The 21,634-nt window shown below is 30.0% G+C and overlaps 3 protein-coding genes across 4 annotated transcripts; 1 reads left to right on the top strand and 2 right to left on the bottom strand.

Moving 5' to 3' along the window:
• Positions 1-2,525: 2,525 nt before the first annotated feature.
• LOC115879699 (homeobox protein extradenticle) lies at positions 2,526-12,649 on the bottom strand. Of its 2 annotated transcripts, XM_030896653.1 has the most exons (8): positions 12,235-12,649; positions 11,438-11,740; positions 11,060-11,294; positions 7,646-7,835; positions 7,422-7,591; positions 7,168-7,356; positions 3,481-3,497; positions 3,000-3,161 (listed from the first exon to the last, which is right to left on the bottom strand). In XM_030896653.1, the coding sequence occupies exons 2-8, from the start codon at positions 11,514-11,516 to the stop codon at positions 3,145-3,147; spliced, it is 897 nt and encodes a 298-aa protein (XP_030752513.1). In that variant the 5' UTR covers positions 11,517-11,740; positions 12,235-12,649; the 3' UTR covers positions 3,000-3,144. The 2 variants fall into 2 exon arrangements, with proteins under 2 accessions (XP_030752511.1, XP_030752513.1); XM_030896651.1 differs by lacking the exon at positions 3,481-3,497 and having other exon boundaries at positions 2,526-3,161.
• An 86-nt stretch (positions 12,650-12,735) lies between these two features.
• On the top strand, positions 12,736-15,293 carry LOC115879700. Its single transcript, XM_030896654.1, has 3 exons — positions 12,736-13,138; positions 13,199-14,377; positions 14,910-15,293. The coding sequence occupies exons 1-2, from the start codon at positions 13,022-13,024 to the stop codon at positions 13,985-13,987; spliced, it is 906 nt and encodes a 301-aa protein (XP_030752514.1). The 5' UTR covers positions 12,736-13,021; the 3' UTR covers positions 13,988-14,377; positions 14,910-15,293.
• A 580-nt stretch (positions 15,294-15,873) lies between these two features.
• On the bottom strand, positions 15,874-17,007 carry LOC115879749 (uncharacterized protein C1orf131 homolog). The gene is made up of 3 exons (XM_030896731.1): positions 16,568-17,007; positions 16,179-16,451; positions 15,874-16,120 (listed from the first exon to the last, which is right to left on the bottom strand). The coding sequence occupies exons 2-3, from the start codon at positions 16,438-16,440 to the stop codon at positions 15,885-15,887; spliced, it is 498 nt and encodes a 165-aa protein (XP_030752591.1). The 5' UTR covers positions 16,441-16,451; positions 16,568-17,007; the 3' UTR covers positions 15,874-15,884.
• Positions 17,008-21,634: the final 4,627 nt, after the last annotated feature.

Below are 21,634 nucleotides of genomic sequence, written 5' to 3'. Positions count from 1 at the left end.
ATTATTTTCTTAATCATAATTTTTTCTACGAAAAAAATGATGACTGGTAAACTGTTTTTCTTGGAAGTTGGTGTTATATCAAACCAAAGCAAATGGCGACAGTGTAAAATTCTGTAACACCCCTGAATTGGTACTATCTATTAGGGTACAGAGTATTACTGGTGGTACTTCTGTTATCCTTATAGATACAGTTGAAGATACAGTAATTTCAACAAACGTGAATTATAGTTTGGAGTTTTTACGTAAAAAAAGTGGAATCATAAAATGTTTTTAAGAGAACCAAATTTCAGGAAAAACGGTTTACCAATGTTCTTAAAAATAAACAAAATTTATTATTTTTATTTAACCTTTCGAGAGCTGTAACTTCTTCAGGAAGCATTTTAGGGCATATGTTCATTTTCACTTTTTGTTTTATTTTTACCTACAGAATCACCCACCCAAGTTAGATACACGTTTTTTTTTTGACACTCTGTATATTCATTAAAATATTTAATGTTTAATGAATATATAAAATTAACACATTTAATATTTTAATGAATATAATAAAAGTTAAAAAAAAAATACATGAAATCATTTAGTAAAGAGTAGAATAATTACGGCAATGTACAATTCTACAAATATTAAATTATTATTCAAATTAAATTAAAATAAATAATTTAGTGTCGCAGGAATCAAAAGCGAATCAGCCCAAAGGCGATTAACTGCTTTACATTGCCTTGACTTAATGACTATCCAAAAAATCTAAAAATAGCAGGCCGGCGTTATTTTTGTATCGACTGAATAAACAATTTATATTGGTGAAAGTCCAGACAAAAAAATAAGATCGGGCACTTAAAAAATGTAAATAAATAGTATAACCATAATAAATTTGTTATTCACAAGACACGTTTTATTATCTGACCGAACAAATAAAAAATATTTGTGCAGAAATATTACGGTCTCTACACGTGTATTTTTTTCTGAAGTATTTTGTCTACATACAGTTATGTCATAGGCTTCAATAAATAACCTGTGTGATTAGATAGTCAAATAATACCAACACGTGTAAGACGAGGATTATTATAGGGATTTTTTAAATAATTTGAAAAAATGTGTGTTCCTTCATCATCTACACTTTTCATCTTTTTAGATTTCCAATTATGGTTGAACATGAACTGCCTAAACAATTATAAAATAGTTTTTCTTATTTTTAAACTAATGAAAATCTGTTTAAAACAGTACCAGAATTATATTTAAATTAAACTGTTAAATATTTAATAAATTAAAAGCATTTATTTCCTTAAAAATACCATATGATCGAAAAAAAAACGGCGTTAAAGACAGCTGCGGAATGACAATCGATGATAATTTTGGCGAGGTCAAGCCCTAGACGTCATTATTTGACCTGTATTCTTTTTAATTTGTTAATGGTGCTTACTGCCGGTTGCCCTTAAGAAGGTCGGAATTATTTTCGAGAGAATATTCGAGAAAAATATTTTTGAAAAATATATTTGTGTGTCTGGAAACGTCTATTCTTTTATCTACGCCAATGAGTTAAGAAGCTCTTAACTCACGCATTTTGAGTGAGTTAAGAGCTTCTTAACTCACGCATTTTCATTACCGCACTCCTTGTTTAGATAACTATAAAAGAGAAAAAAAATATTTTGTAAAACATTTATTTTGCACTGAATTGGAAAAATATGTTATGAGTACCTTTTCATTTCCATAGTTGTGTACTTTTTTTTCGGTGCGCCATTTTTCATTCTTAGAGTATGTATATTCATACTTCTGTTTCGATCTTGCTGGAAGCAATCCAGAAATGACTATGAATACCCCTTCTTCAATGTCAGAGGGAATACTTTCCGAATCGCTCATTTTTTAAACTAGTGACATCAATATTATTTACTATCATTGATTGACATTGCATGGTGTTATTTGAACAAAGATATTAAGGTAATTGATTTTTAGGATAATGATACTGTTCACTTGTATATCGTAAATATCTATTTTAATCTCTCTATAATTAGTATTCGTTTTTGACAAGTTTTTACAAGTTTTTTGACAAATTATCATTGATTGCAGGGCCAGTCAACTGAGATATACGACCTTGAACGATCTGTTAATTAAGATACATAGTCATTTCCTGGTGCGCTAGATGGCGTATCTTGTTTTTATAGTTACCTAAAAATTGCGTATAAACTTGTTAAGTTTTTATAGTTACCTAAAAACTGACAAAAAGGGAGATATTTTGTTTCTTTTTCCTAACCACCTAAACCACGCTTTTCCAAATTTGGTTAAAAACCAGTCAGCGACAATAAGATGTAAGAACAGGGACGTGCGATGAAATTTTAAGTCAGAGAAGCAATTTTAGGGAACGACATTTTTTATATGTTTAAGTGTTACACAATTTCGAATGTTAATAATAATTCGTTGGTTAAATAAAATAACTCGATTACATTTTTTCAGTTTATACAGTTTTTTTCACAATATTTTGTAGTAATCATTTATCAGTCAAATTTTAAATATATTTATTCATTATTAATTTCCTGCTATGAGTTCCAGTTGTACCAACTTATTTCTTTGTAAAATAATATAAACTACTTTGAAATTAAAATGACAGACACATCTATCACTGTCAAGAATCTTATCGTTGGACAGACTATAGCATTCTTCTTTAGTATGTTCTGGTATTGATTGTCATTCCCAGCCGCCTTTTACGCCGCGTTTTTTTTACCATATGGTACAGTATGATAAAAAAACCAACCGTCAACGATGGTTATGAAATAAAGATCGCTGTCATTTTATATGTAAAATTATATAGGGAAGGTCAACGACTGTCATTTTCAAGCCAACTGAACGCCGTTTTTTTTTCGATTATACAGTATAAAGTTATAGACGTCATTCAAAAAGGAAATCTAAAAAGATCTGTCCTATAACCTACCTAAAATAAGTACTTTTAAGGGGACAATTCTTGACCATGCATCGGATCATAGCCACAGCTGCTTGCGTCATAGGCCGAACCCTGATCATAAGCCGAACCCATGGAGTAGCCCATGGAGTCTTGTTGCGGCGCTGGAGACATCATGGGCGTGGCGGTACCGCTGTAAGGTGATGCCCCAGCTGCTTTCTTGGCCGCATATAGATTGGCCTCCTCCTGAGCTTTGCCTATGTTCTTTTTGTACCTAGGGAGAAAATTCGAAATATCTAATGGTGAACTCTTTTTCTTTATATGTCGTTTTGTTGATGTTAATAAATTTAAAGATCTCTTTTGGTGAACGTAAAATGGATTGAGAGAGATTCTATATAAACCGCCAAACGAAATGGTTTGATTTCGATCGAGAGCAATGTCCATTATAGTTTACCAACGACGGGAAAAAATAAAGAAACATCAACATGGCGTACATGAAACATGTACTTACGTATACAGCATGTAAAATAAAAAGACGGTTTGTTAAAAAGAGTTTGTGTTAGAGAGTTCGAATTGTCTACTCTGAGACCTACCTGTGTTCCTCTTGTACCTAATAAAGAAAATATTCCAGGATTCTAGGCTGCCTCAAAATTCTACTAATATCAATAAATTTATCACGTATAGCATAAATAATTGATATCAGGTCATTTCATATTTAATAATTTCAATAAACGATATTTTTGTTTCCTGGCAATACCCTCTGTATTACTTGTATTTTCATATTGCTTTAATACAGTTGTTTATTATCAAATATTTTAATAAATATTGATAATAATTTAAACAAAAATCTAACTCTTTTTTCTAACGATAAATTCCTAATTATTTTTTTTTCTTTTTTTTTTATTAAAATATACACACGATTTTTCACACAACTCATTAGTTTTTTTTTAAATCTAATTTAGATACAAATCTGTTATTTATGGAATACATTTTTTTCATAAATATCTAAATCATTTTTTAGCTGATATTCTTCAAATTTGGCAGTAGTATTTACGTTAGCCAAGGGCTAATTTAACTCCAATTAGATTTAGTTTTAACTAAAAAAACAAACTATGAGAAAAAAACTCAAAATACAGAGATGTATTTTTAGTTGCTTAATTGCAATGTAAAAAATATATTAAATATAAAATTAGACATAGTAGCAGACAAATTATTTGTCAGTAATATTGATCAAAGTTTAATTAGCCTATAGCCAATACTGACCAAAATATAATTTTTACATTTTTGAAAGAAAATTGAAAATATATCACGGATAGAAAACACAAAACGTGTTTGAGATTTCCATTTTCACAGCTTCTCACACCGATTTGATCAAAAGCAAAAATGGATTCAAGCGGTTCAACGAAACAAGTGAGTAAACATAGTGCCCATTACATAATCAATAAATTAAATAGGCATATACTATGAGAGGATAAAATATAATTTTCAATATTAATGGTATACTCTTTTTTTAATCAACTAGTGCTTAAATTTGTTATGAATATCTTCTAAAATTATAATTATGTACCTTCAAAAAATTTCGTTATAGCCGAAATAGACCAAGTTATATCCCCACTAGCAAAACTATGCTCGCTGTAGTTTAACTCATCTAAAAAGTTTTATTAGCTTCAATAATAAATAATCATACAAGTTAGAGACCTTCTGAATATATCAAAATTTAATTTCCTTCTTTATTTTTTATTTATATATAATTTTAAACATTCAGATTTGGTCCCAATTGTATAAAATGGGTCAAAAAATATAAATAAAAAAGAATAGGTTGTGGGAAAAACCCTGTATACTGATAACTTTTTTGCTAAAATGAATTACTTTTTAGTGTATACATATTTAGTACATATATAGCAAAAGACAAAGTTGCACGTACACAATCAATCATGAAATATTATTATCTTCCCTGTAATTACCAAATCAGTATTGTAATTATATTTTCAAAATAATATATGTTTGTATTTAAATATATTTGGTTTTAAAAACAATACTTAATTAAAATCCTCTTAGATAAAATTAGGAACCAAGTTAAAAATTGTCACAAAAATTAAACAAACCCGTTCAAGAAAGAATTACCTGATTAGATTTGTATCATTTACATAATATTATTTTCTATAAAGTGTCCTAATGTAACTGTCACTGATAAACTTTTATTTACTGTAACTATAACTATATGCTTTATCTGTGACACAATAATTGTTTACATTATTATTCCAAATATTGTTAGAGTAGTATTTGATCTAGGTAGTGCCGTATGATCGAAAAAAAAAACGGTGTCAAAGACGGCAGTGGATGAAAATCGATTATAATTTTTTGGGTCAATCTCTAGATGTCATTTACTAAACACTGACGTATAACTTGTCAAAAATTAACACTAATTTTAGAAAGATTAAAAGAGGATAGAACGTTTCGAGATACACAAGTACATTCCAAAAAAATGTTTTTTCTCGAATTTTAAAGTACGCCATTTAAAAATAATTTTTGTTCAATATAAAAATAAATTACAACCTTCTTAAGCCCAGTTCATGCACTTGCGAAATGCGATTTACGAATTGCGAAATGCGTTCTTTTTGCCTTGCAATTGGTCGCTTTCAAGGTCTTCCTGGTGGCCAATCAGAACCAAAATAGAACGCATTTCGCAATTCTTAAATCGCAATTCATAAGTGCACGAACTAGGCTTTAAGGCCAACTAGCAGTAAGCGCCATTAAAAAAGTAAAGAAGAGTACAGACCAGGTAAATGACGGCCAAACTTATCAATTGTCATTCCCCAGCTGTCTTTGACGCTGTTTTTTTTTCGATCATATGGTATATTATAATTTTAAAGTAAAGTACAGTAGAGGTATTAAAATAATCAGAAATTAAGTTTTAAATTATATCTAGAAATATGTTTAAAAACTGTATTAGGTTAAAAATTGATATCAGTGATTCCAGCAATGATTAATATTTTAATTATAGTTATACTAATTTGTGCTTGGAACCATATAAAAAAAAGTATTTCAGACATATCTATCTGTTAACTGTAGACAGGGTGATAAAATGTTCTCACATATTATTTTTAAATTAATTTTCTAAACAAGAGCAACAACATGGATTGAAGTGCAACTTTTGTTTTTTGTAAATTAACAAAAAATAATTTCAAATAATTAATATACAGGGTGTTTCAAAAAACAGGTGCCATCTCTCTGGAGAGATTCCTCACGTAAAAATAAGATTTATTTTTCATATCAACATAGGTCCGATTCTGCTTTGTTTCGTAGTTACGGGGTGTAAAAGTCTTAATAATATTTCGATTTATTATAATTTTCTTCCAAGTTCTTTTAGTGATTCGAATGAAATTTTGAGGGTAAAAGTTACTATAAGTGCTACATATTTTAATGCTAAAAAGTGTCGAGAAATTCATCAGAAACAAAAAAAACATTTGCGCCACTGACTTTTCTCTTTTGGTATAAAAATTGTGTAGGCCGTTTAATGCCAATTAAAAGCCATGTCTTGATATTTTATAGAATTCAGCCTCCTTAATAAGATAAACGCAATTTTGTTAATTAAATAAAATTAGAATAAAAATAAAATGAATAACTTATAGGTATAGTATTTTACCTAATTTATTATTAAATATTATTACTATTAATTATTATTACTGTTAGTCCAGCCTATATTAATTTCAAATAAAAAAATAATGGTATTTAAGATTACAAAAAACCTAATTTTAAAAATTTTAACGTTTTTATATCCTGTAACTCTAAAAATATGCATTTCCATACCCATGTTTATAGGAACTTTTTTTCATATTTTCTGATGAGAAATTAATGAGTATCTATTTAAAACTTTTGCAAGTTAATGATTTTGTTAACAAGAGAAAAAAAATGTAAGTGGCGTACATGTTTTTTTTAGAAAAATATTCCAGTGATATCCCATATGTACGTCCCTGGTGAATATGTTGACACTTTTTTAGGTTTAAAATATGTCGCATTTATAGTAACTTTTACTCTCAAAATTTCATTTGAAACGCTAAAAAGGTTGGAAAGAAAACTATAATAAATAGAAAAAATATTAAGACTTTAACACCCTGTAGCTACGAAACTAAACAGAATCGGACATAATAATATATTGATATGAAAAATAAATCTAATTTTTACCTGAGGAATCTCCCCACGAGAGATGGCAGATGTTTTTTGAAAGACCCTGTATATCACATACGAATCAAAAAAATTACAAATATAGTCATATTTACCTAATTCTCTTATTGCCAAACCAATTTGACACTTGGCTCACAGTGATGCCACACTTTCTTGCCAATTCCTCCTTTGCCTCCTCACTAGGATATGGATTGCTCAGGTGTGAATAGAAATATTCGTTTAGAATTTCTGAAGCTTGTTTACTGAAGTTCCTTCTTTTCCGGCGAGCATCTAAGAAACGTGACCTGTAAACCAATAAAAAACAGTTTTTAAACCAATATTAATTATTAAAAAAATAACAATTACACACCTTAAAATCATTACAGCCTCACAGGTCGATTGTTTCAGCTGCATCTGGATCGAACTGAACTTCTTGTGAATGATCTGAACCATCCTTTCAATTTCTTTGGGAGTTATAGGCCTTGTCCGTGATTGCTCTCTGAGCAAATTCATTACGTGCGTGGTAAATTCATTACAAGCCTAATAAATAATTTTATTACACAAATTTACAAAATTATATATTAAATATTTTACCTGCTCGTATTTTTCTAGCTCTTGGTGGTAGATTTGTCTTATTTGCGACAATTTTGCTCTATAATCCGAGTGCTCAATAGCATTATCAGGCTGACCGGCCTGTGCAGCAGCTGAGCCAGAAGCAGCTGCTCCAGCTCCACCGCCTTTCTCAGGGCCAGCAACGCCTTCGGCAATCAGCATATTGTCCAACCTTAAATTAATAGAAAAAAAAGTTATTACATTTTTAAACAGGGTTAGAGAAAATCGTAATTTTTAAAAAATAAATAAATAAAATCAACGAGGGGTAAACCGCTGGGGATTTGTGGTGTACAAATCCGGGAATTGTTAGGAATTACAGAGAAATCTTTAGGAAATCTAGGAATTATCGGAAATATTAGGAATTACTAAGGAAATGTGGGTATTATAGAGGAATCGTGGGAATTATGAAGGAATTATTTAGGAATTGTGGGAATTATTTGCCCAGTGCCTTCTATTAAAAGATCAGCCTACAGGCGAGATTTATGACGTCACGCTAGTTAGATATAACAGATTAATAAATATGTTGTAGAATACATGGAAAACATAATTATTCCTCAGATTTTTGGTTTGTATTTTATAAATGATATAGTTTACATGAAATATACATAATATACAGTTAATAACTACAACATATATACCTATTTATAGTAATAAATACTTTGGCAAATAAACTATGAACCATACAAATGCAGCAAATGTTTTACAATGTACAAATAATGTATAGGTACATAAGATAATGGGTAAAATGTAAATATATTCCTTGCATGACAGTACCTCAGATGGCTCAGAAACTTTTTTCCGATCTAGAAAAGGGGCAATGATGCTTTGGCGTTACAAAGCAAAACAAAGATGAAAATATTATTTTAATAAAATCATATTATGCCATATTTTATGATGAGAACACAAAACATCCCCCTTTAGAACTTCATCTGTCATGTTATGAAATGAAAGTAAATAATAAAGCGCCTCTCGTGTTTGTTCGCACTCAAAAAATTTCATTTAATGCCTGTATATATTTTTAATATATTTTTTAAATTTACATTTTTTAATTGTAAAGTAATATATTACATTTAAATAGAATATATTACATAACAATTATGTCAATTACAGGATAACAAGCTTGTTTTCTAACATTTTTTAAATAAAACGAATTATAAAATTTCAAAATATTATGTATATTTGTCGTAGGTATGAAAAAAGTATAATATAAAACGGACAAACTAACACTTACATTGCAATAAAACTTCCACTTTTTTGCAATCCAAACGCAATGTTTCTATTTCACAAATTAAAATATCCGACAACACTAAAATCACTGGAAACTTCCGCGGCTGACAACGAAAACTGAAAAAATAAAACGGCACTTTTTATTTTGGACCTGCATATCAACATTACGCGGTACCATTATGTTTTTGTTTTTGAAATAATATAAAATATCTAATTATAACTTGTAAATTTTAATATTTTAACATGATTTTAACGATTTTAACTGTTTCTGACAATAACTAACTTTTTGTTATCAAGATGACATTTTAGACGACAACTGACATACTTATATGTCATAATATTTGAATTTTAAATATGTATGTAATATAATTTAAATTATTATATTGCAACTTTATGCTAATAAAACATTTATACATTCACAAAATACAACAATTATAGTTTGAAAACAATGAATATTGAATTAAAATTAAAAAAGATAAGCGCGACCCCTTGTGTCAAAATTCGATGATTAAATTTTTGCAATTTTTACACCATTTGATGACCGGTGGCGCCTCTAGTGTTGGTTCGGGCGGTTGGTCTTTTACTCCCGCTTATGGCCATTAAAGAAAAAGTTCTAAAGGGGGATGTTTTGTGGATGAGAATTATTACATTGACAGTGATTGAAATAGTTGACAACAATAGATTTAAAATCAAATTCCTTAAAAACGAATTTAACCATTTTATTTGGTCCAGAATTGAGGATATAGGTTGTGTTGCGAAAATTTTTATGTTTTATGGACCCATAAATATTATGGTGGGTCCAGACTTGACAAGCCGAGCAAGACAAGCGAGCGACACAGTTTCTATCCATTTTTTGACGCAAGCCTGCTACGAGACCAGCCCGAGTTGGATCATAGTGAGAGGAAGCCAAAACATATTAAATTGTAATTGAATATAACAAACGATGGCCAAATAATAATGCACACAGTAATAAATTTGTGTATCTTTAACATGGTATTTGGTTTGTCGTATTTTATTCATCGTCGGTTTTTTCCCTTTTGGCTGTTTGTTCATTTGTTTTGACACACGACTTTTTTACATAATACGTTTTTTAACGTTTTTTTAGAACAAAATATTCAATAAAAAAATTATTTGGAAAGTTCAGAGGCACATTTTAACATTACTGTAGAGTATACAGAGTACTTCAAAAAAGTGTTGCAGATAAAACATATATTTTCTAATGGGAATATCCTATTTTTTATTTTGTTATTAGATTCTACGAACAATTTGGTAACCTTTTTTGCATATGATATTATATATCTAAAATTAATAGATTTTGTAATAATTCAATTTGTTTAAAGAAATATTTGTGAAGCATTTCGGTACGGTAAAAATTATCAGTGACGCAAAACATGTAAATTCTATCAGAAAAAATGATAATACATATGGTGTGCCATTTAAAAATTTGAGATTACTTAATTTTAAATAGTCGAAATTCATAAATCAGAGCTAATATCTGGCAGTCGAGCGAGCCTACCATAAACACGTCAAGACTTAGCCGCGAGCTTTCTTTGATCTCGGCCGTCGAGAAAACCGACAGGGGACGGATAGCAATGAGGCTCCGTGGGTTGTCTCGCGAGGCTCTCGCGAGACCCGTCCACATTTAGCGAATTTGGAATGTCTCGCGCTTGGCTCCTCAGATCTGACGAACCATAAGCCGCCTTGTGTGTCCTCACCATAAGTGTTATCTAGTATTATCCTTATTAACTAAAAGTTAGTTAAGGTAATAAGACGGAGAGTAAAACCTTCGTTCGCGCAACATTCTCTTAATTTTAAATAATCTTTTCACTACTATTTAGAAGAATCAGTAGAGGTATTTTTGGGGAATTGTTAATAAGTATTTCTGCGAGAGAATTTAGTGAGAATTGTAGGAATTAAGAGGAATTATAGGCAATTAAGGGGAATTACTAGGAATTAGCAGGCATTCTTAGGAATTATTAGGTATTATGTGGAATTGTGGGAATTACGTAGGAAATGTCAATTTAATTCCCAAATTAGGCATTGATGTACAAAAATTTGATCAGCGGTTTACCCCTCGAAAATCAATTATTTTCATATAATTTTGAATTAGGTAATTAGACTTGCTAGTAATTTGAGTCATAACTTAATGTTTAATAATTGACAACTTACCGCATGAGTTGTGGATCTGGAGGCTCTTCCTCTTGAGTATTCCTAAGGGACAGAACAGTTTTTTCTTTGATTTCACATAGTACTGAGAACAAAGCTGGTTTCATTCGATGACAATTCAATGTGTGTTTTCTAGCCTGTGCTTCATCCAAACTTTGATCTGTAATATTCATTATTTGCTGCAGAATTTCACCAATATCCTGCTTTCTAGGTTCATTGTCTCCTGAAGATGCATCACCTATAATATGTAAGAAAAGAAATGTTTTCTGTCGTTTAATATATGGAAAGGTTTAATGATTATATTTGATATAATGAAAATTAAATTTTAGAGGTAAATAACTTTCAACTAAACGGGTAAATTTCGATGAAAGTTGATCTTACCTTGAGGGGTCATTCCGTAAGGTTGAGGAGGCATCAGACCTGGCGCAGTATGGCTCATCATACGTCCAGGATCATCCATAATTTATAGCACAAGTCAAGTAATGTAAAAATCTCAACTTAAAACTTAAATTACTTTAAATGATGAAGAATAAACAAAGGGACCCAAGCATAACAACTTTTTTGGGAACGATAGTAGCTGTCAAAAGAAGGCTTGGGTCCAGCTGTCAAAAAACACAATTGTCTAGAAATCTTTTTGAACTTTAATCGGCAGAACACGTGCTTATCCTTTGTCCACTTCATTGGCTAAAAAGAGAGAAATATAAGTAGAAGAATGACATTTTAATGCGCATGATCTCAGCCGCAAATTACGAGATTATAGATTTTTCAAGGTTTTTGAGTTTTGTATGCACATGAAAAAAAAAAACAAAAAACAGAAACTGTTTTTTTCCAAGGTTGATTTGCTGTTTTGAATTTTTTAAATTAAATTTATTTATAGACTGATAATACTATTTTTTCAGACCCAACATTGGTAATCAAAGACATCTAAATATAGGTAGACAGAACACTCCATTCATAAAACTCAATTTTTTAGAATCATACATGGTTCGGCACTTTTATGAGAGTTAAAAAGAGATGGGTACATAAATATGACAACACGGTTGAGTTTCGTCTGTCTTTCTGTCATTTCACTAGACCAATATTTTGATCAATTTTTTTGTGAGCATTATAAATAATCTTATGTTTTAAAATCTATTTAATCTATATGTATAATAAATAATAACAAATATTTTACCTACCTTCTAAATACGTGCTATAGGTGGTATCAAAGGTCCATAAATTAAATAGAGTTATAAGGTGGTACTGTGGTACCATGGTGGTACCTATCTAACTGTATCTAACTACATTAGTAGATAGAGGCATACATCGCATACACAATAATAAATCCAAAGTAAAAATGCATTTATTCAAGTAACTAATTAGACTATTATTAAATGGGACTCAGAGAATGTTATTCCACTACAACATACTTCGAGGAATCTAATTTAAAAGGTTAAATTTAATTTGCGCGTGCAGAAGTCTCTCACTTTTAAAATTCTAGGCTTGTAGGTATTTATTTTACGTGATAATCTGCAAATAAAAGTTATTTATTAGGAATTACATAAATAAAGTAATTATCAAATTGTAATGTTTTTGTTGACAATATTCAGGTCAATGATTACAATCCTTGGAATATCCAAAAAAAAACGTAAACATGTTGACATCATTTACCGGAGAAATTGTATATAAACAAACGGCTGAATCACGTTACCGCCATTTCCTCCATCCTTCTAGCGAACTCCGGACCAATAGAATCGCTTGTTCTAGAGAATTCCACGAATCAGAAAGTAGCATATAAAAACCCGTGTATTTAGGCACGTCGGCCATTTGAAAGTTGACGACGAGTTAATAAACATCAGTGACGTGTATTTCGAGACCAAAACAAAATATTGTGACTATAAAACTAAACATTGTATACAGAAAGTGGTGTTATAGCAGTGCTACAAGTTAGACAATCTTGTGTAAAGTTTTGTAAACTCTACCACGATGGTGTCCAATCGCAGCAGATACGTTTCCGAAAGTACAACAGATGACGAAACTGGAGACATGGATTACAGAGATACTGGAGACAGGGATTACATCCCGAATAACACTAATAATCAGGTACCGAGTGAGACTTTCGATTCTCTCTACAGGGAGTTAACTAATATACCTGATTTACAGAAAGTCAAGACCAGAAAGCCGACCAGAGTCCCCAAATGTTTTTCCAAGAATGCCCTGATGGCCAGGGAAAACAGGCTCAAAAAGAAAATGTACATCTCCGAGTTGGAAGGACAAGTAGCTGCCTTGAAACACGACAACAAAAAGTTAAATGGCGTCGTGGAAAAGCAAGCTCGAATGATTAATGACTTCACGAGAGAAATAAAATATCTGAAAAGTGTTATATCCAACAGTGAGGACATTCGAAAGTTAATACGTAACATTAATGTTTCTACTGGTCTGGCTGTCTCAACATCAATAGACAACCAGTTAGCTGACAGCACAACTAAGGCATCTAGTCCATTGTACAAACAAGTTGTACCAGATGTTGAATTTTCAAACAACGCCAAAGGGGATACACTAAAGTTCGACCTGAAAAAACATCCCTGGGAGGAACAGGACCCTTCGTATGTCAACTATCCAACTCCAGACTCAACATATTCCTACTATGGAAGTCCTGAGTTTGAAGAACTAAAGAACGATGGGTTATTGTTAGACGACATGGATTTACCTTTAGAAATGGATAGTGATGAATTACTGAATATGATTGATGAAAAGGCCCTAGAATCACCTAGCATTTCAACAGATGATTATAGTAACTATCACAGCCCTATCAAATCAGAATATAGTAGTGCAATTGAAAATGATGATAGTGATGTTGGTGTTTGCCTTCATGTTTCAAAAAATAAAGTTTCATTGGAATTTTGCCCCACATGTTGTGATAATGCCAAAGAAGGTTGGAAATCAAAGTGAAACTCTCGAAAAGAAAAATTTTTCTGAATGGAAAGTGACCACAGTAGTGGCAAGATTAAGATTTGTTTCTCACCTGAAACCACTACTTACTTGACCGAAAGTCAATAGAAAGATCTCATAAAGGAAGTGTTCTTTAAATTTTAATTCTCATAATAGCTAGCTCTAATTTGAAGTATTAAAGTAACAAAGTGATTATACACTTTGTTTTTTACTATTTCTCTTGTATATACAGCGAGATTATTTTAATCTTTTTAGGATCATGCCACTGACATGGATTAATTTTTTGGGAAAGTTTATTTTGAATTTAAAAGTTAAAAAATGGTGTGAAAAGATATTTCGAAAGGTATACATATACAGCCTTTCCCAATACCTTCTTCAGATCAATAACAGGTGTGGTATAATTTTTATATGTTCCTTCTTAACTTGGGAAGTTTAACTCTGATATGATTATTCTTGAGAAATAGTAATGCATTTTCATATTTATAGTGTTTTTTAGAGTAAGTTTATGTTATAGTAAGCTCTAAAAAACTTGACTGTTAAATGGCTTTAAGACAAAAAAAATATAAATATTTTTATACCAATGAAAATATTTATGTTTTTGTCTATATTAAGCAAGATATTTATAAATATATGTACATAAATTAACATAATTCAAAAATGTTTAATTCTTATGTGATATATAATATAATAAGATATTTATTTAATAAAAATTATGGCTGTTAGAAAGTAGTGGTATTACTGAATTAATATTTGTTAAATGAATTTCTCAGAAGTATTATTAAGAAAAATGACCATAAATATAAGAAAATATTTATATTTTTAAAAACAAGTTTCCTAAATAACTATCAGAGATGAACTTCCTAAAAGTATATGTTGTTACGTTTAATTATGTGGTTTTTATAAAAGTTATTCTTACTTTTAGCCGTATTAAAAAATGGAAAAAATGCTTTTATGGAATGAGTTGTTTAAGATTTAATGGGCTGTGGAACATATCTATATTGTTCTAAAAGCATCATTTCAATTGATAAACTGTCTGCCTTAAAAAAGACTGAAACAAAAACAGTTTACCTTTGCAATGGTACTACTACTACTGGACTTATTTGTTCCTGGTTAATTTTATTTCTAAGTATTTATATTAAATAGATTTCTTTTCTTGAGTTTCAGCATTTTTGGTGAAAATAGTAAGGAAGAAGTACAAAGTGTGAATGGGGCCCCATTTATTTTATATAATATATAAGTGATATTATTGTATATAATTTTTTTACTGTTTATTATTAGAGAATTGAGCAATATATGTATATTCTAGAAAAAAGTGTGTTTTTATTTTACCCATTTTCCTATACCGGGTGTGTCTCAAAAGGCTGTCTCTTATAACTTTTATTTTTGTACATAAAAAAGGATATTTGGTATGTTAGTATATTATGACATAAATTAGGACTGATTGACTTATTCAATTGTTTTGGTCACTTACTGTTTCGCCGGAAATGACTACAATTTTTATAGCACCCTCGGTTTTTTTTCTTATTCGATAGAAAATGACACTGAATAGAATGATATAAGTCAACTTGACATTTTTGCTTAAAAAAATTCCATTTTAAGTTTCAATAGAGTGCCATGACTGTGTTTAAAACACTAATTTTTAATCAAGGAGCCTTGGAAAAATAGGTTTGACCATCTAATGTTTTTAGTGTCTTGTCCTGGCCAGTTAAAAGATGCCCAAATCGTATTTTTAATCATATCAATTTTTTCAAATGGAATGAGGGTAGCTCATTAGCATATTTGGAAAAAGCATTTTTTTAAATTATAGGGGTGAGCCACTAAATAAATCAAAGTTAGTCTATATCAATTAGATTTAGTGGGATTTGTGTAAGGAAATATAACTGGACTTTTATTTAAATCATCTTTTATTAAACTTCGATATTTTAACATCTTTGGAAACTTTACCATATACATCTAAAATGCCTTCCTTTTTTCTTTTTTTGTCGAAGCTCTTCCCTTTAGCTGTCGATTTACCTATTGCGTTTTTTCCTAATTGCTGAAAACTTTCTTGTTTTTTTATTTTCTCTTTGTGCTCTTTCCTTTCCTTTATTAATTCTTTGTAATTTTTATATTTATTTTTTGGTGGTTTTGCTCCTGGAAAAAATATAGGCTTCTTGGTGAAAGGTGAAAATTAAACTTGATTTATTATTACCTAATTTAATAGCAAGTTGTATTTTGGCTTCTTCCTTTTTCAGTGGGTTAAGGCCTTCTATACTAAGTTTTACAATCTCATGCTTCACTTTTTTAACATCTAAATCATTCTTCAGTATATTATCCTCCGAGTCCATTTTTGTTGATTCCTTTTTGCCCTTTGATTTATAACTGGTAAAGGACACCTCTTGATAATCATTTACCGGCTTGCCTTTTAATAAGGAAGCTCTAGTTGGGACAAAATCGTTAAATACTTCAGTCATTTCGAAAGAATCTATAAAACAAGACATTATAGACAAATTCCAGTGCATTACTTGTATGATAACATCTTTTACATTCATACAATCAAGAAATTTTGGTAAATTACAAGCTAGTTTTAAACATACTTACATTATTATTTAATTTTCAACTTATGTACGCTATCTACGTAACAATAATATTTTATTATTTTTAACAATTAAATATTGTAAATAAATAAATAATTCCAGAAAAGTTGAGGTTATCTTCCATTTTCCTTTAGTTCTAGAAAAATTGAGAGAGATCGAGAATGTTTTGGAACCTCAGAGTAAAATTTGGAACATCCTAGAAAGTAAATAGAAAATTTTACCTATGGCGTCATAAGGTATGCAACTAACATTATATCGCGTCCTAAATTTAAAAAATATTTGTATATTTTGTTTTTAAATATTTAGTGGCTATACAAAGTTATTTAAGAAAATCTAGCTAATGCCACATATTGATAAAACTTTAAATAAAAAAGTATCAGTTAGCAAAGCTAATTTAGCTATATTTTTAGTCTGTAAGGATGTAAAAATGATGTAGGTTATTCCACAAATAAATGTATGCATTTACTTTTACAACAAGAACTTTGAATTATTTTAAATTATCCTCCAAATATAAATATATTGTTCTCTTTTTGTTATTGTGGATAGCAAATGACTATTGCCATAATCAAAATATTGTCTGACAATATAAAATAAATTAAATATTTTAAGTTTCATTCGCCACAATATCAAGAATCATGGATATACAAATGAGTTATTTATTTATAGCTTTAGAGATATAGTTATAAAAAGTATATCATCATATTCAAGGGTTTATGTAAAGCTAAAAATATTTACTGAATCATGATTTAAACTATTTTAATGTGTTTTAACCAGTTTATATATTAAGATTATTCAGAAATAATAATTAAGTAACAATATTGTTAAATAATATGCAAATGGAACTATTTGTATGAAAAAAAAAGAGAAGAGATTTTCAAATAATTTAATGGGTATACTTTGATTTAATGGTGTTTTATTAAAGTAATATAAAAACTTTAATATAATAATGAAATTTTATTAAAAAGAAAATATAAGGAAAGAAAAAGAACAAACAACAAAATAAAGAATGACCTTTATTAAACTTATAATTTTTGCAAGATACCTCGAATCCAAATGCTATCACAGTCTTGATACTGTCATAGATACAGTTAGAGTCCTTAAAAGTTGTGCCTGTAGGGAAGTATCAAATGGCGTAACTCATTTTTTCAATTTTTCAGGGGTGAGATAGGTCAGATAATGGGAAACAAAGAATATGTGTGTATATTTTTAAAACTTTATTTCAGGCCTATGTTTCTTGATATTATGGCGGAGGCGTTGTTTTTAAAAGTTTTTATTCTTGATCGTATCAGCGATATTAAGATATTAGGATATTTTCTAATATTTAAAAGAAGAAAGAAGTTTTTAAAAATATAATAACAATATGTTGTATATTGTGTATGTTGTATATTGTGTATGTTGAATATGATGGTCTGGTAAAAAGCATACCGGGTGTTGCATCGTCGAGCGGGACATAGGAAATCCCATGTAAATTTGAATGGGGTTAATTATTGGCTTTCCTAATTATTTTAGAGAATAATTCTATTTAGGTTTATTGAAGAGCACTAAAACCCACATTCAAAAGAATAACTTTAGATATTTTTGATTAGCCCGTTTACGAGTTATCGCCGATTTCTTTTTAAATATTTCTCCTTTCTTATGGCCCTGTATTTACTTATGAGCACCAGTCAATTAGTAGTATAAGTATTTAGTGCTTTATGATTATTATTAAAAACTCACACTTACATCGAAAATATTAGCCATGAATTACACTACCGAAGAAAAAGTATTGATGATTAAATGGTATTATCCTTGTATTATCAAGGAAATAGTTATTAAAAGGTGCCGGACATGTTTGCTGCTCTGTATCAGCATAGACCGATACGTGGAAAATCTACAATCGCAAGGAATATCCAGAGATTTGAGACCAAAGGTACCCTAATAAATAACTGCAGATGTGAAGCAAGGCAGGAACAAAGAGAAGATGCAAGAAATGATACCGACTTGGAAGTTTTATTGTGCGTGGAAGAGAACGATGAAAAGATCAGCACAAGGAAACTTGAGGATGAAATAGGAATAGATCACACTACAGCGTTTCGAATTTTGAAACGATATAAATACTATTCCTTCAGATATGAAAAGCACCAAGAGCTACGAGATATGGACGAAATACGGCGGCAGGCGTTTTGTTTTGATATGATGGAAAGAGCAGACACAGATAGGGAATTTTTAAAAAACGAATGCACGTTTACCTTAAATAATGAACCCAATCAAAAATATCGATACTTATCGATTCAAAATTATCGATATTGGAACAAAGAAAACCAACACAGGTTTGTCGAAACAAGGACGCAATATCCACAGAAAGTAAATGTTTGTGCAGGGATATTCGGACACAATATTATCTGGCCATTATTTCTTACGCGAAATTTAAATGCAGAATATTATTTGGAACTACTCGAAAATCATATTTTACCTGCTTTACATGATGCCGCTAGGGAAAATCAGGAAGTTTGGTACCAAATGGATGGCTGCCCGGCACACCCTGGCTGTACGGGAATATTTAGGCAATAGTTTTAACGGAAACGTTATTGGCCTAAATCATACAGTAAAATGGCCAGCAAGGTCTCCTGATATTTCGCCAAATGATTTCTTTCTGTGGGGCCATTTAAAAAACAGGATATACAAGGATATAAAATACCCAAATCTAGACGAGTTAAAAAATGCTATTTCTGCCGAATGCAATAGAGTTTCAGTTTACCAACTAGCGAATGTAAGAAGAGAATTTTATGGTCGCCCGGGTTATTGTCTAGCAGTCAATGGAGGAATATTTGAACATTTTCTTAAATACTAAAGTTCTAACAATTAAATAGTACCTAAATTAATAAGTTATTGAATATTGTAATAATACTATAATTAACCTTCTAATTGATTACTTTATTTTACTTTAAATCATATTAATTTGTATTTATAAATACATCTTTAAGATTTCCGATGTAGGAATGAGTTTTGAATAATAATAAAGCACTAAATAGGTAAATTTCTGAAATGACAACTTCATTTGACAGTTATCTTTTACCTTGACTGGCGCTGATAAGTAAATACAGGGCCATAAGAAAGGAGAAATATTTAAAAAGAAATCGGCGATAACTCGTAAACGAGCTAATCAAAAATATCTAAAGTTATTCTTTTGAATGTGGGTTCTAATGCTTTTCAATAAACCTAAATAGAATTATTCTCTAAAATAATTTTTATTATTATATTATTATTTATTTATTAATTTTCGACTAACATTATAGCCTTCATCAGTGTTGTGTCATATGAAAAAAATAGTGTCGAATATAATCCAAAAAATTACATATTAAAAATATTCACACCACACACCACATAATGTTTACTGCAATCTGCAATTAATAAACTAATATAAACTTGTCAAAAGATGACCACATATTTTTAAATTATTATTCTTAACACTAAAACTATCTATACATTGACTATGGAGTACGATTTCAGCCATAGTCAATGTAAATAGTTTTAGTGTTAAGAATAATAATTTTAAAAACTAAGTCATCTTTTGACAAGTTTATATTAGTTTAATAATTGTATTAATTGCAGTAAACATTATGTGGTGTCAGGTTAGGTTGTGAATATTTTATATGTAATTTTTTGGATTATATTCGACACTATTTTTTTCAACATATTTATTAATCTCTAGTATCTAACTAGCGTGACGTTATAAATCTCGCTCCGAGGCTGTTCTATTAGAGACGGCATTGCGTCAGCATGGCCGCAACAAGCCGCAAGTTGCTAACCTAATAAAATTAACACTAGAAAAGCCCGCGGGAACTGTCAAATTCAAAGTTATTCGTTTCACAGACTATATTTTAAATTTTAATGTTTTGTTCTAGTGGGTTTTTTTTGAACTAGGCGATTTTGATGATTTTTTAAGCAGTATGTAGCCAAATTATCTGACTTTTAGTATCTATTTCTAAATTAAAAATGAAACTTCCTATCTGTTAATTATACGAAGAAAAACAAAATGTTGATATTTTGGTAAAAGTTTGAAACACCCTGTGGAATATGTTAAAATAGCAAGAAATTTAAAAATCATTTTATCATCTAGATACATCCTTTCTCGATCGCTTGTGTTTTGGTTCATCTCATTAGCTTTTTTTGTTGGAGATATTCGTTTTTGAAAAGATACTAACATTTTTTCATAATTTTTACATTAAAACCATGACTTTGCTTTTAGTCCTAGTCAACATTTCCAGTAAGTTCTGGTCCCGAAGCAGGCCATCTTGACATAAGATTTGCTTCATTTAGCCGTCTTCTTATAGTCCGTTAGTTAATATGTAAATTCCTTAGGTACAATTCATTATAAATTTCAAAACATGGCAAACGGCGGTTTCTTAGCGATAAACTTACAATAAGTCGATCGTCTCGATTAGAAGTTCTCATACGAAGGTTCCTGGACGTTGAGATTGACGTCCTAATGGACGTGGTCATAATTCAAAAACCACTAAGTATACTCTATAGTATTAAGGTATTTTTGGAACCTGAATTTTATAGCAAATCCATTGCACAAATATAAAGCAGTTCATTTGAAAAACTAAAAATTATGTGTAAAAATATATTTGACTCGCCCTGTATATCTATAAAAATATATGTGAAATAATGTGAACTACCATTAAACACATATTTTGTAAAAGGTCTGGAGTGAAAATCTTAAATAGGAATCCTGATACAGAGCTTTTTCGAAACACGGAGCCATCTTGTATGTATGCATTTTGTATATGTGTGTTTATTTAAATACTAAAGTGAAAGCAACGAATTTAAATGACAATAATCTTATTGACAATACAATGCAAAAAGTTTTATAAAAATTCGTTGACAGTAAATGAATTCCGAGGTTTGTATCCCATAAGGGCACATAAGGGCTTAAGGCACTCCACTACTTGTGAAAATAAGATATGTCTGGTCTGATCGTTCGGGGATCTTACTCTTGAATTCAAAAGTAAGAACTAAATTAAAAAAAAATCAAAAAAATTGAAAGGTAGTTATGGGTATTAGAGCCATGAACTAAATAAAAACTTAA

This window comes from Sitophilus oryzae, unplaced genomic scaffold (genome assembly GCF_002938485.1).
Source record: "Sitophilus oryzae breed Bouriz unplaced genomic scaffold, Soryzae_2.0 scaffold_1586_pilon_pilon, whole genome shotgun sequence".
In the NCBI taxonomy this organism is placed as follows: Eukaryota; Metazoa; Arthropoda; class Insecta; order Coleoptera; family Curculionidae; genus Sitophilus; species Sitophilus oryzae.
Note: the sequence above shows the minus strand (reverse complement) of the source record. Positions and strands in the feature narration are given on the sequence as shown.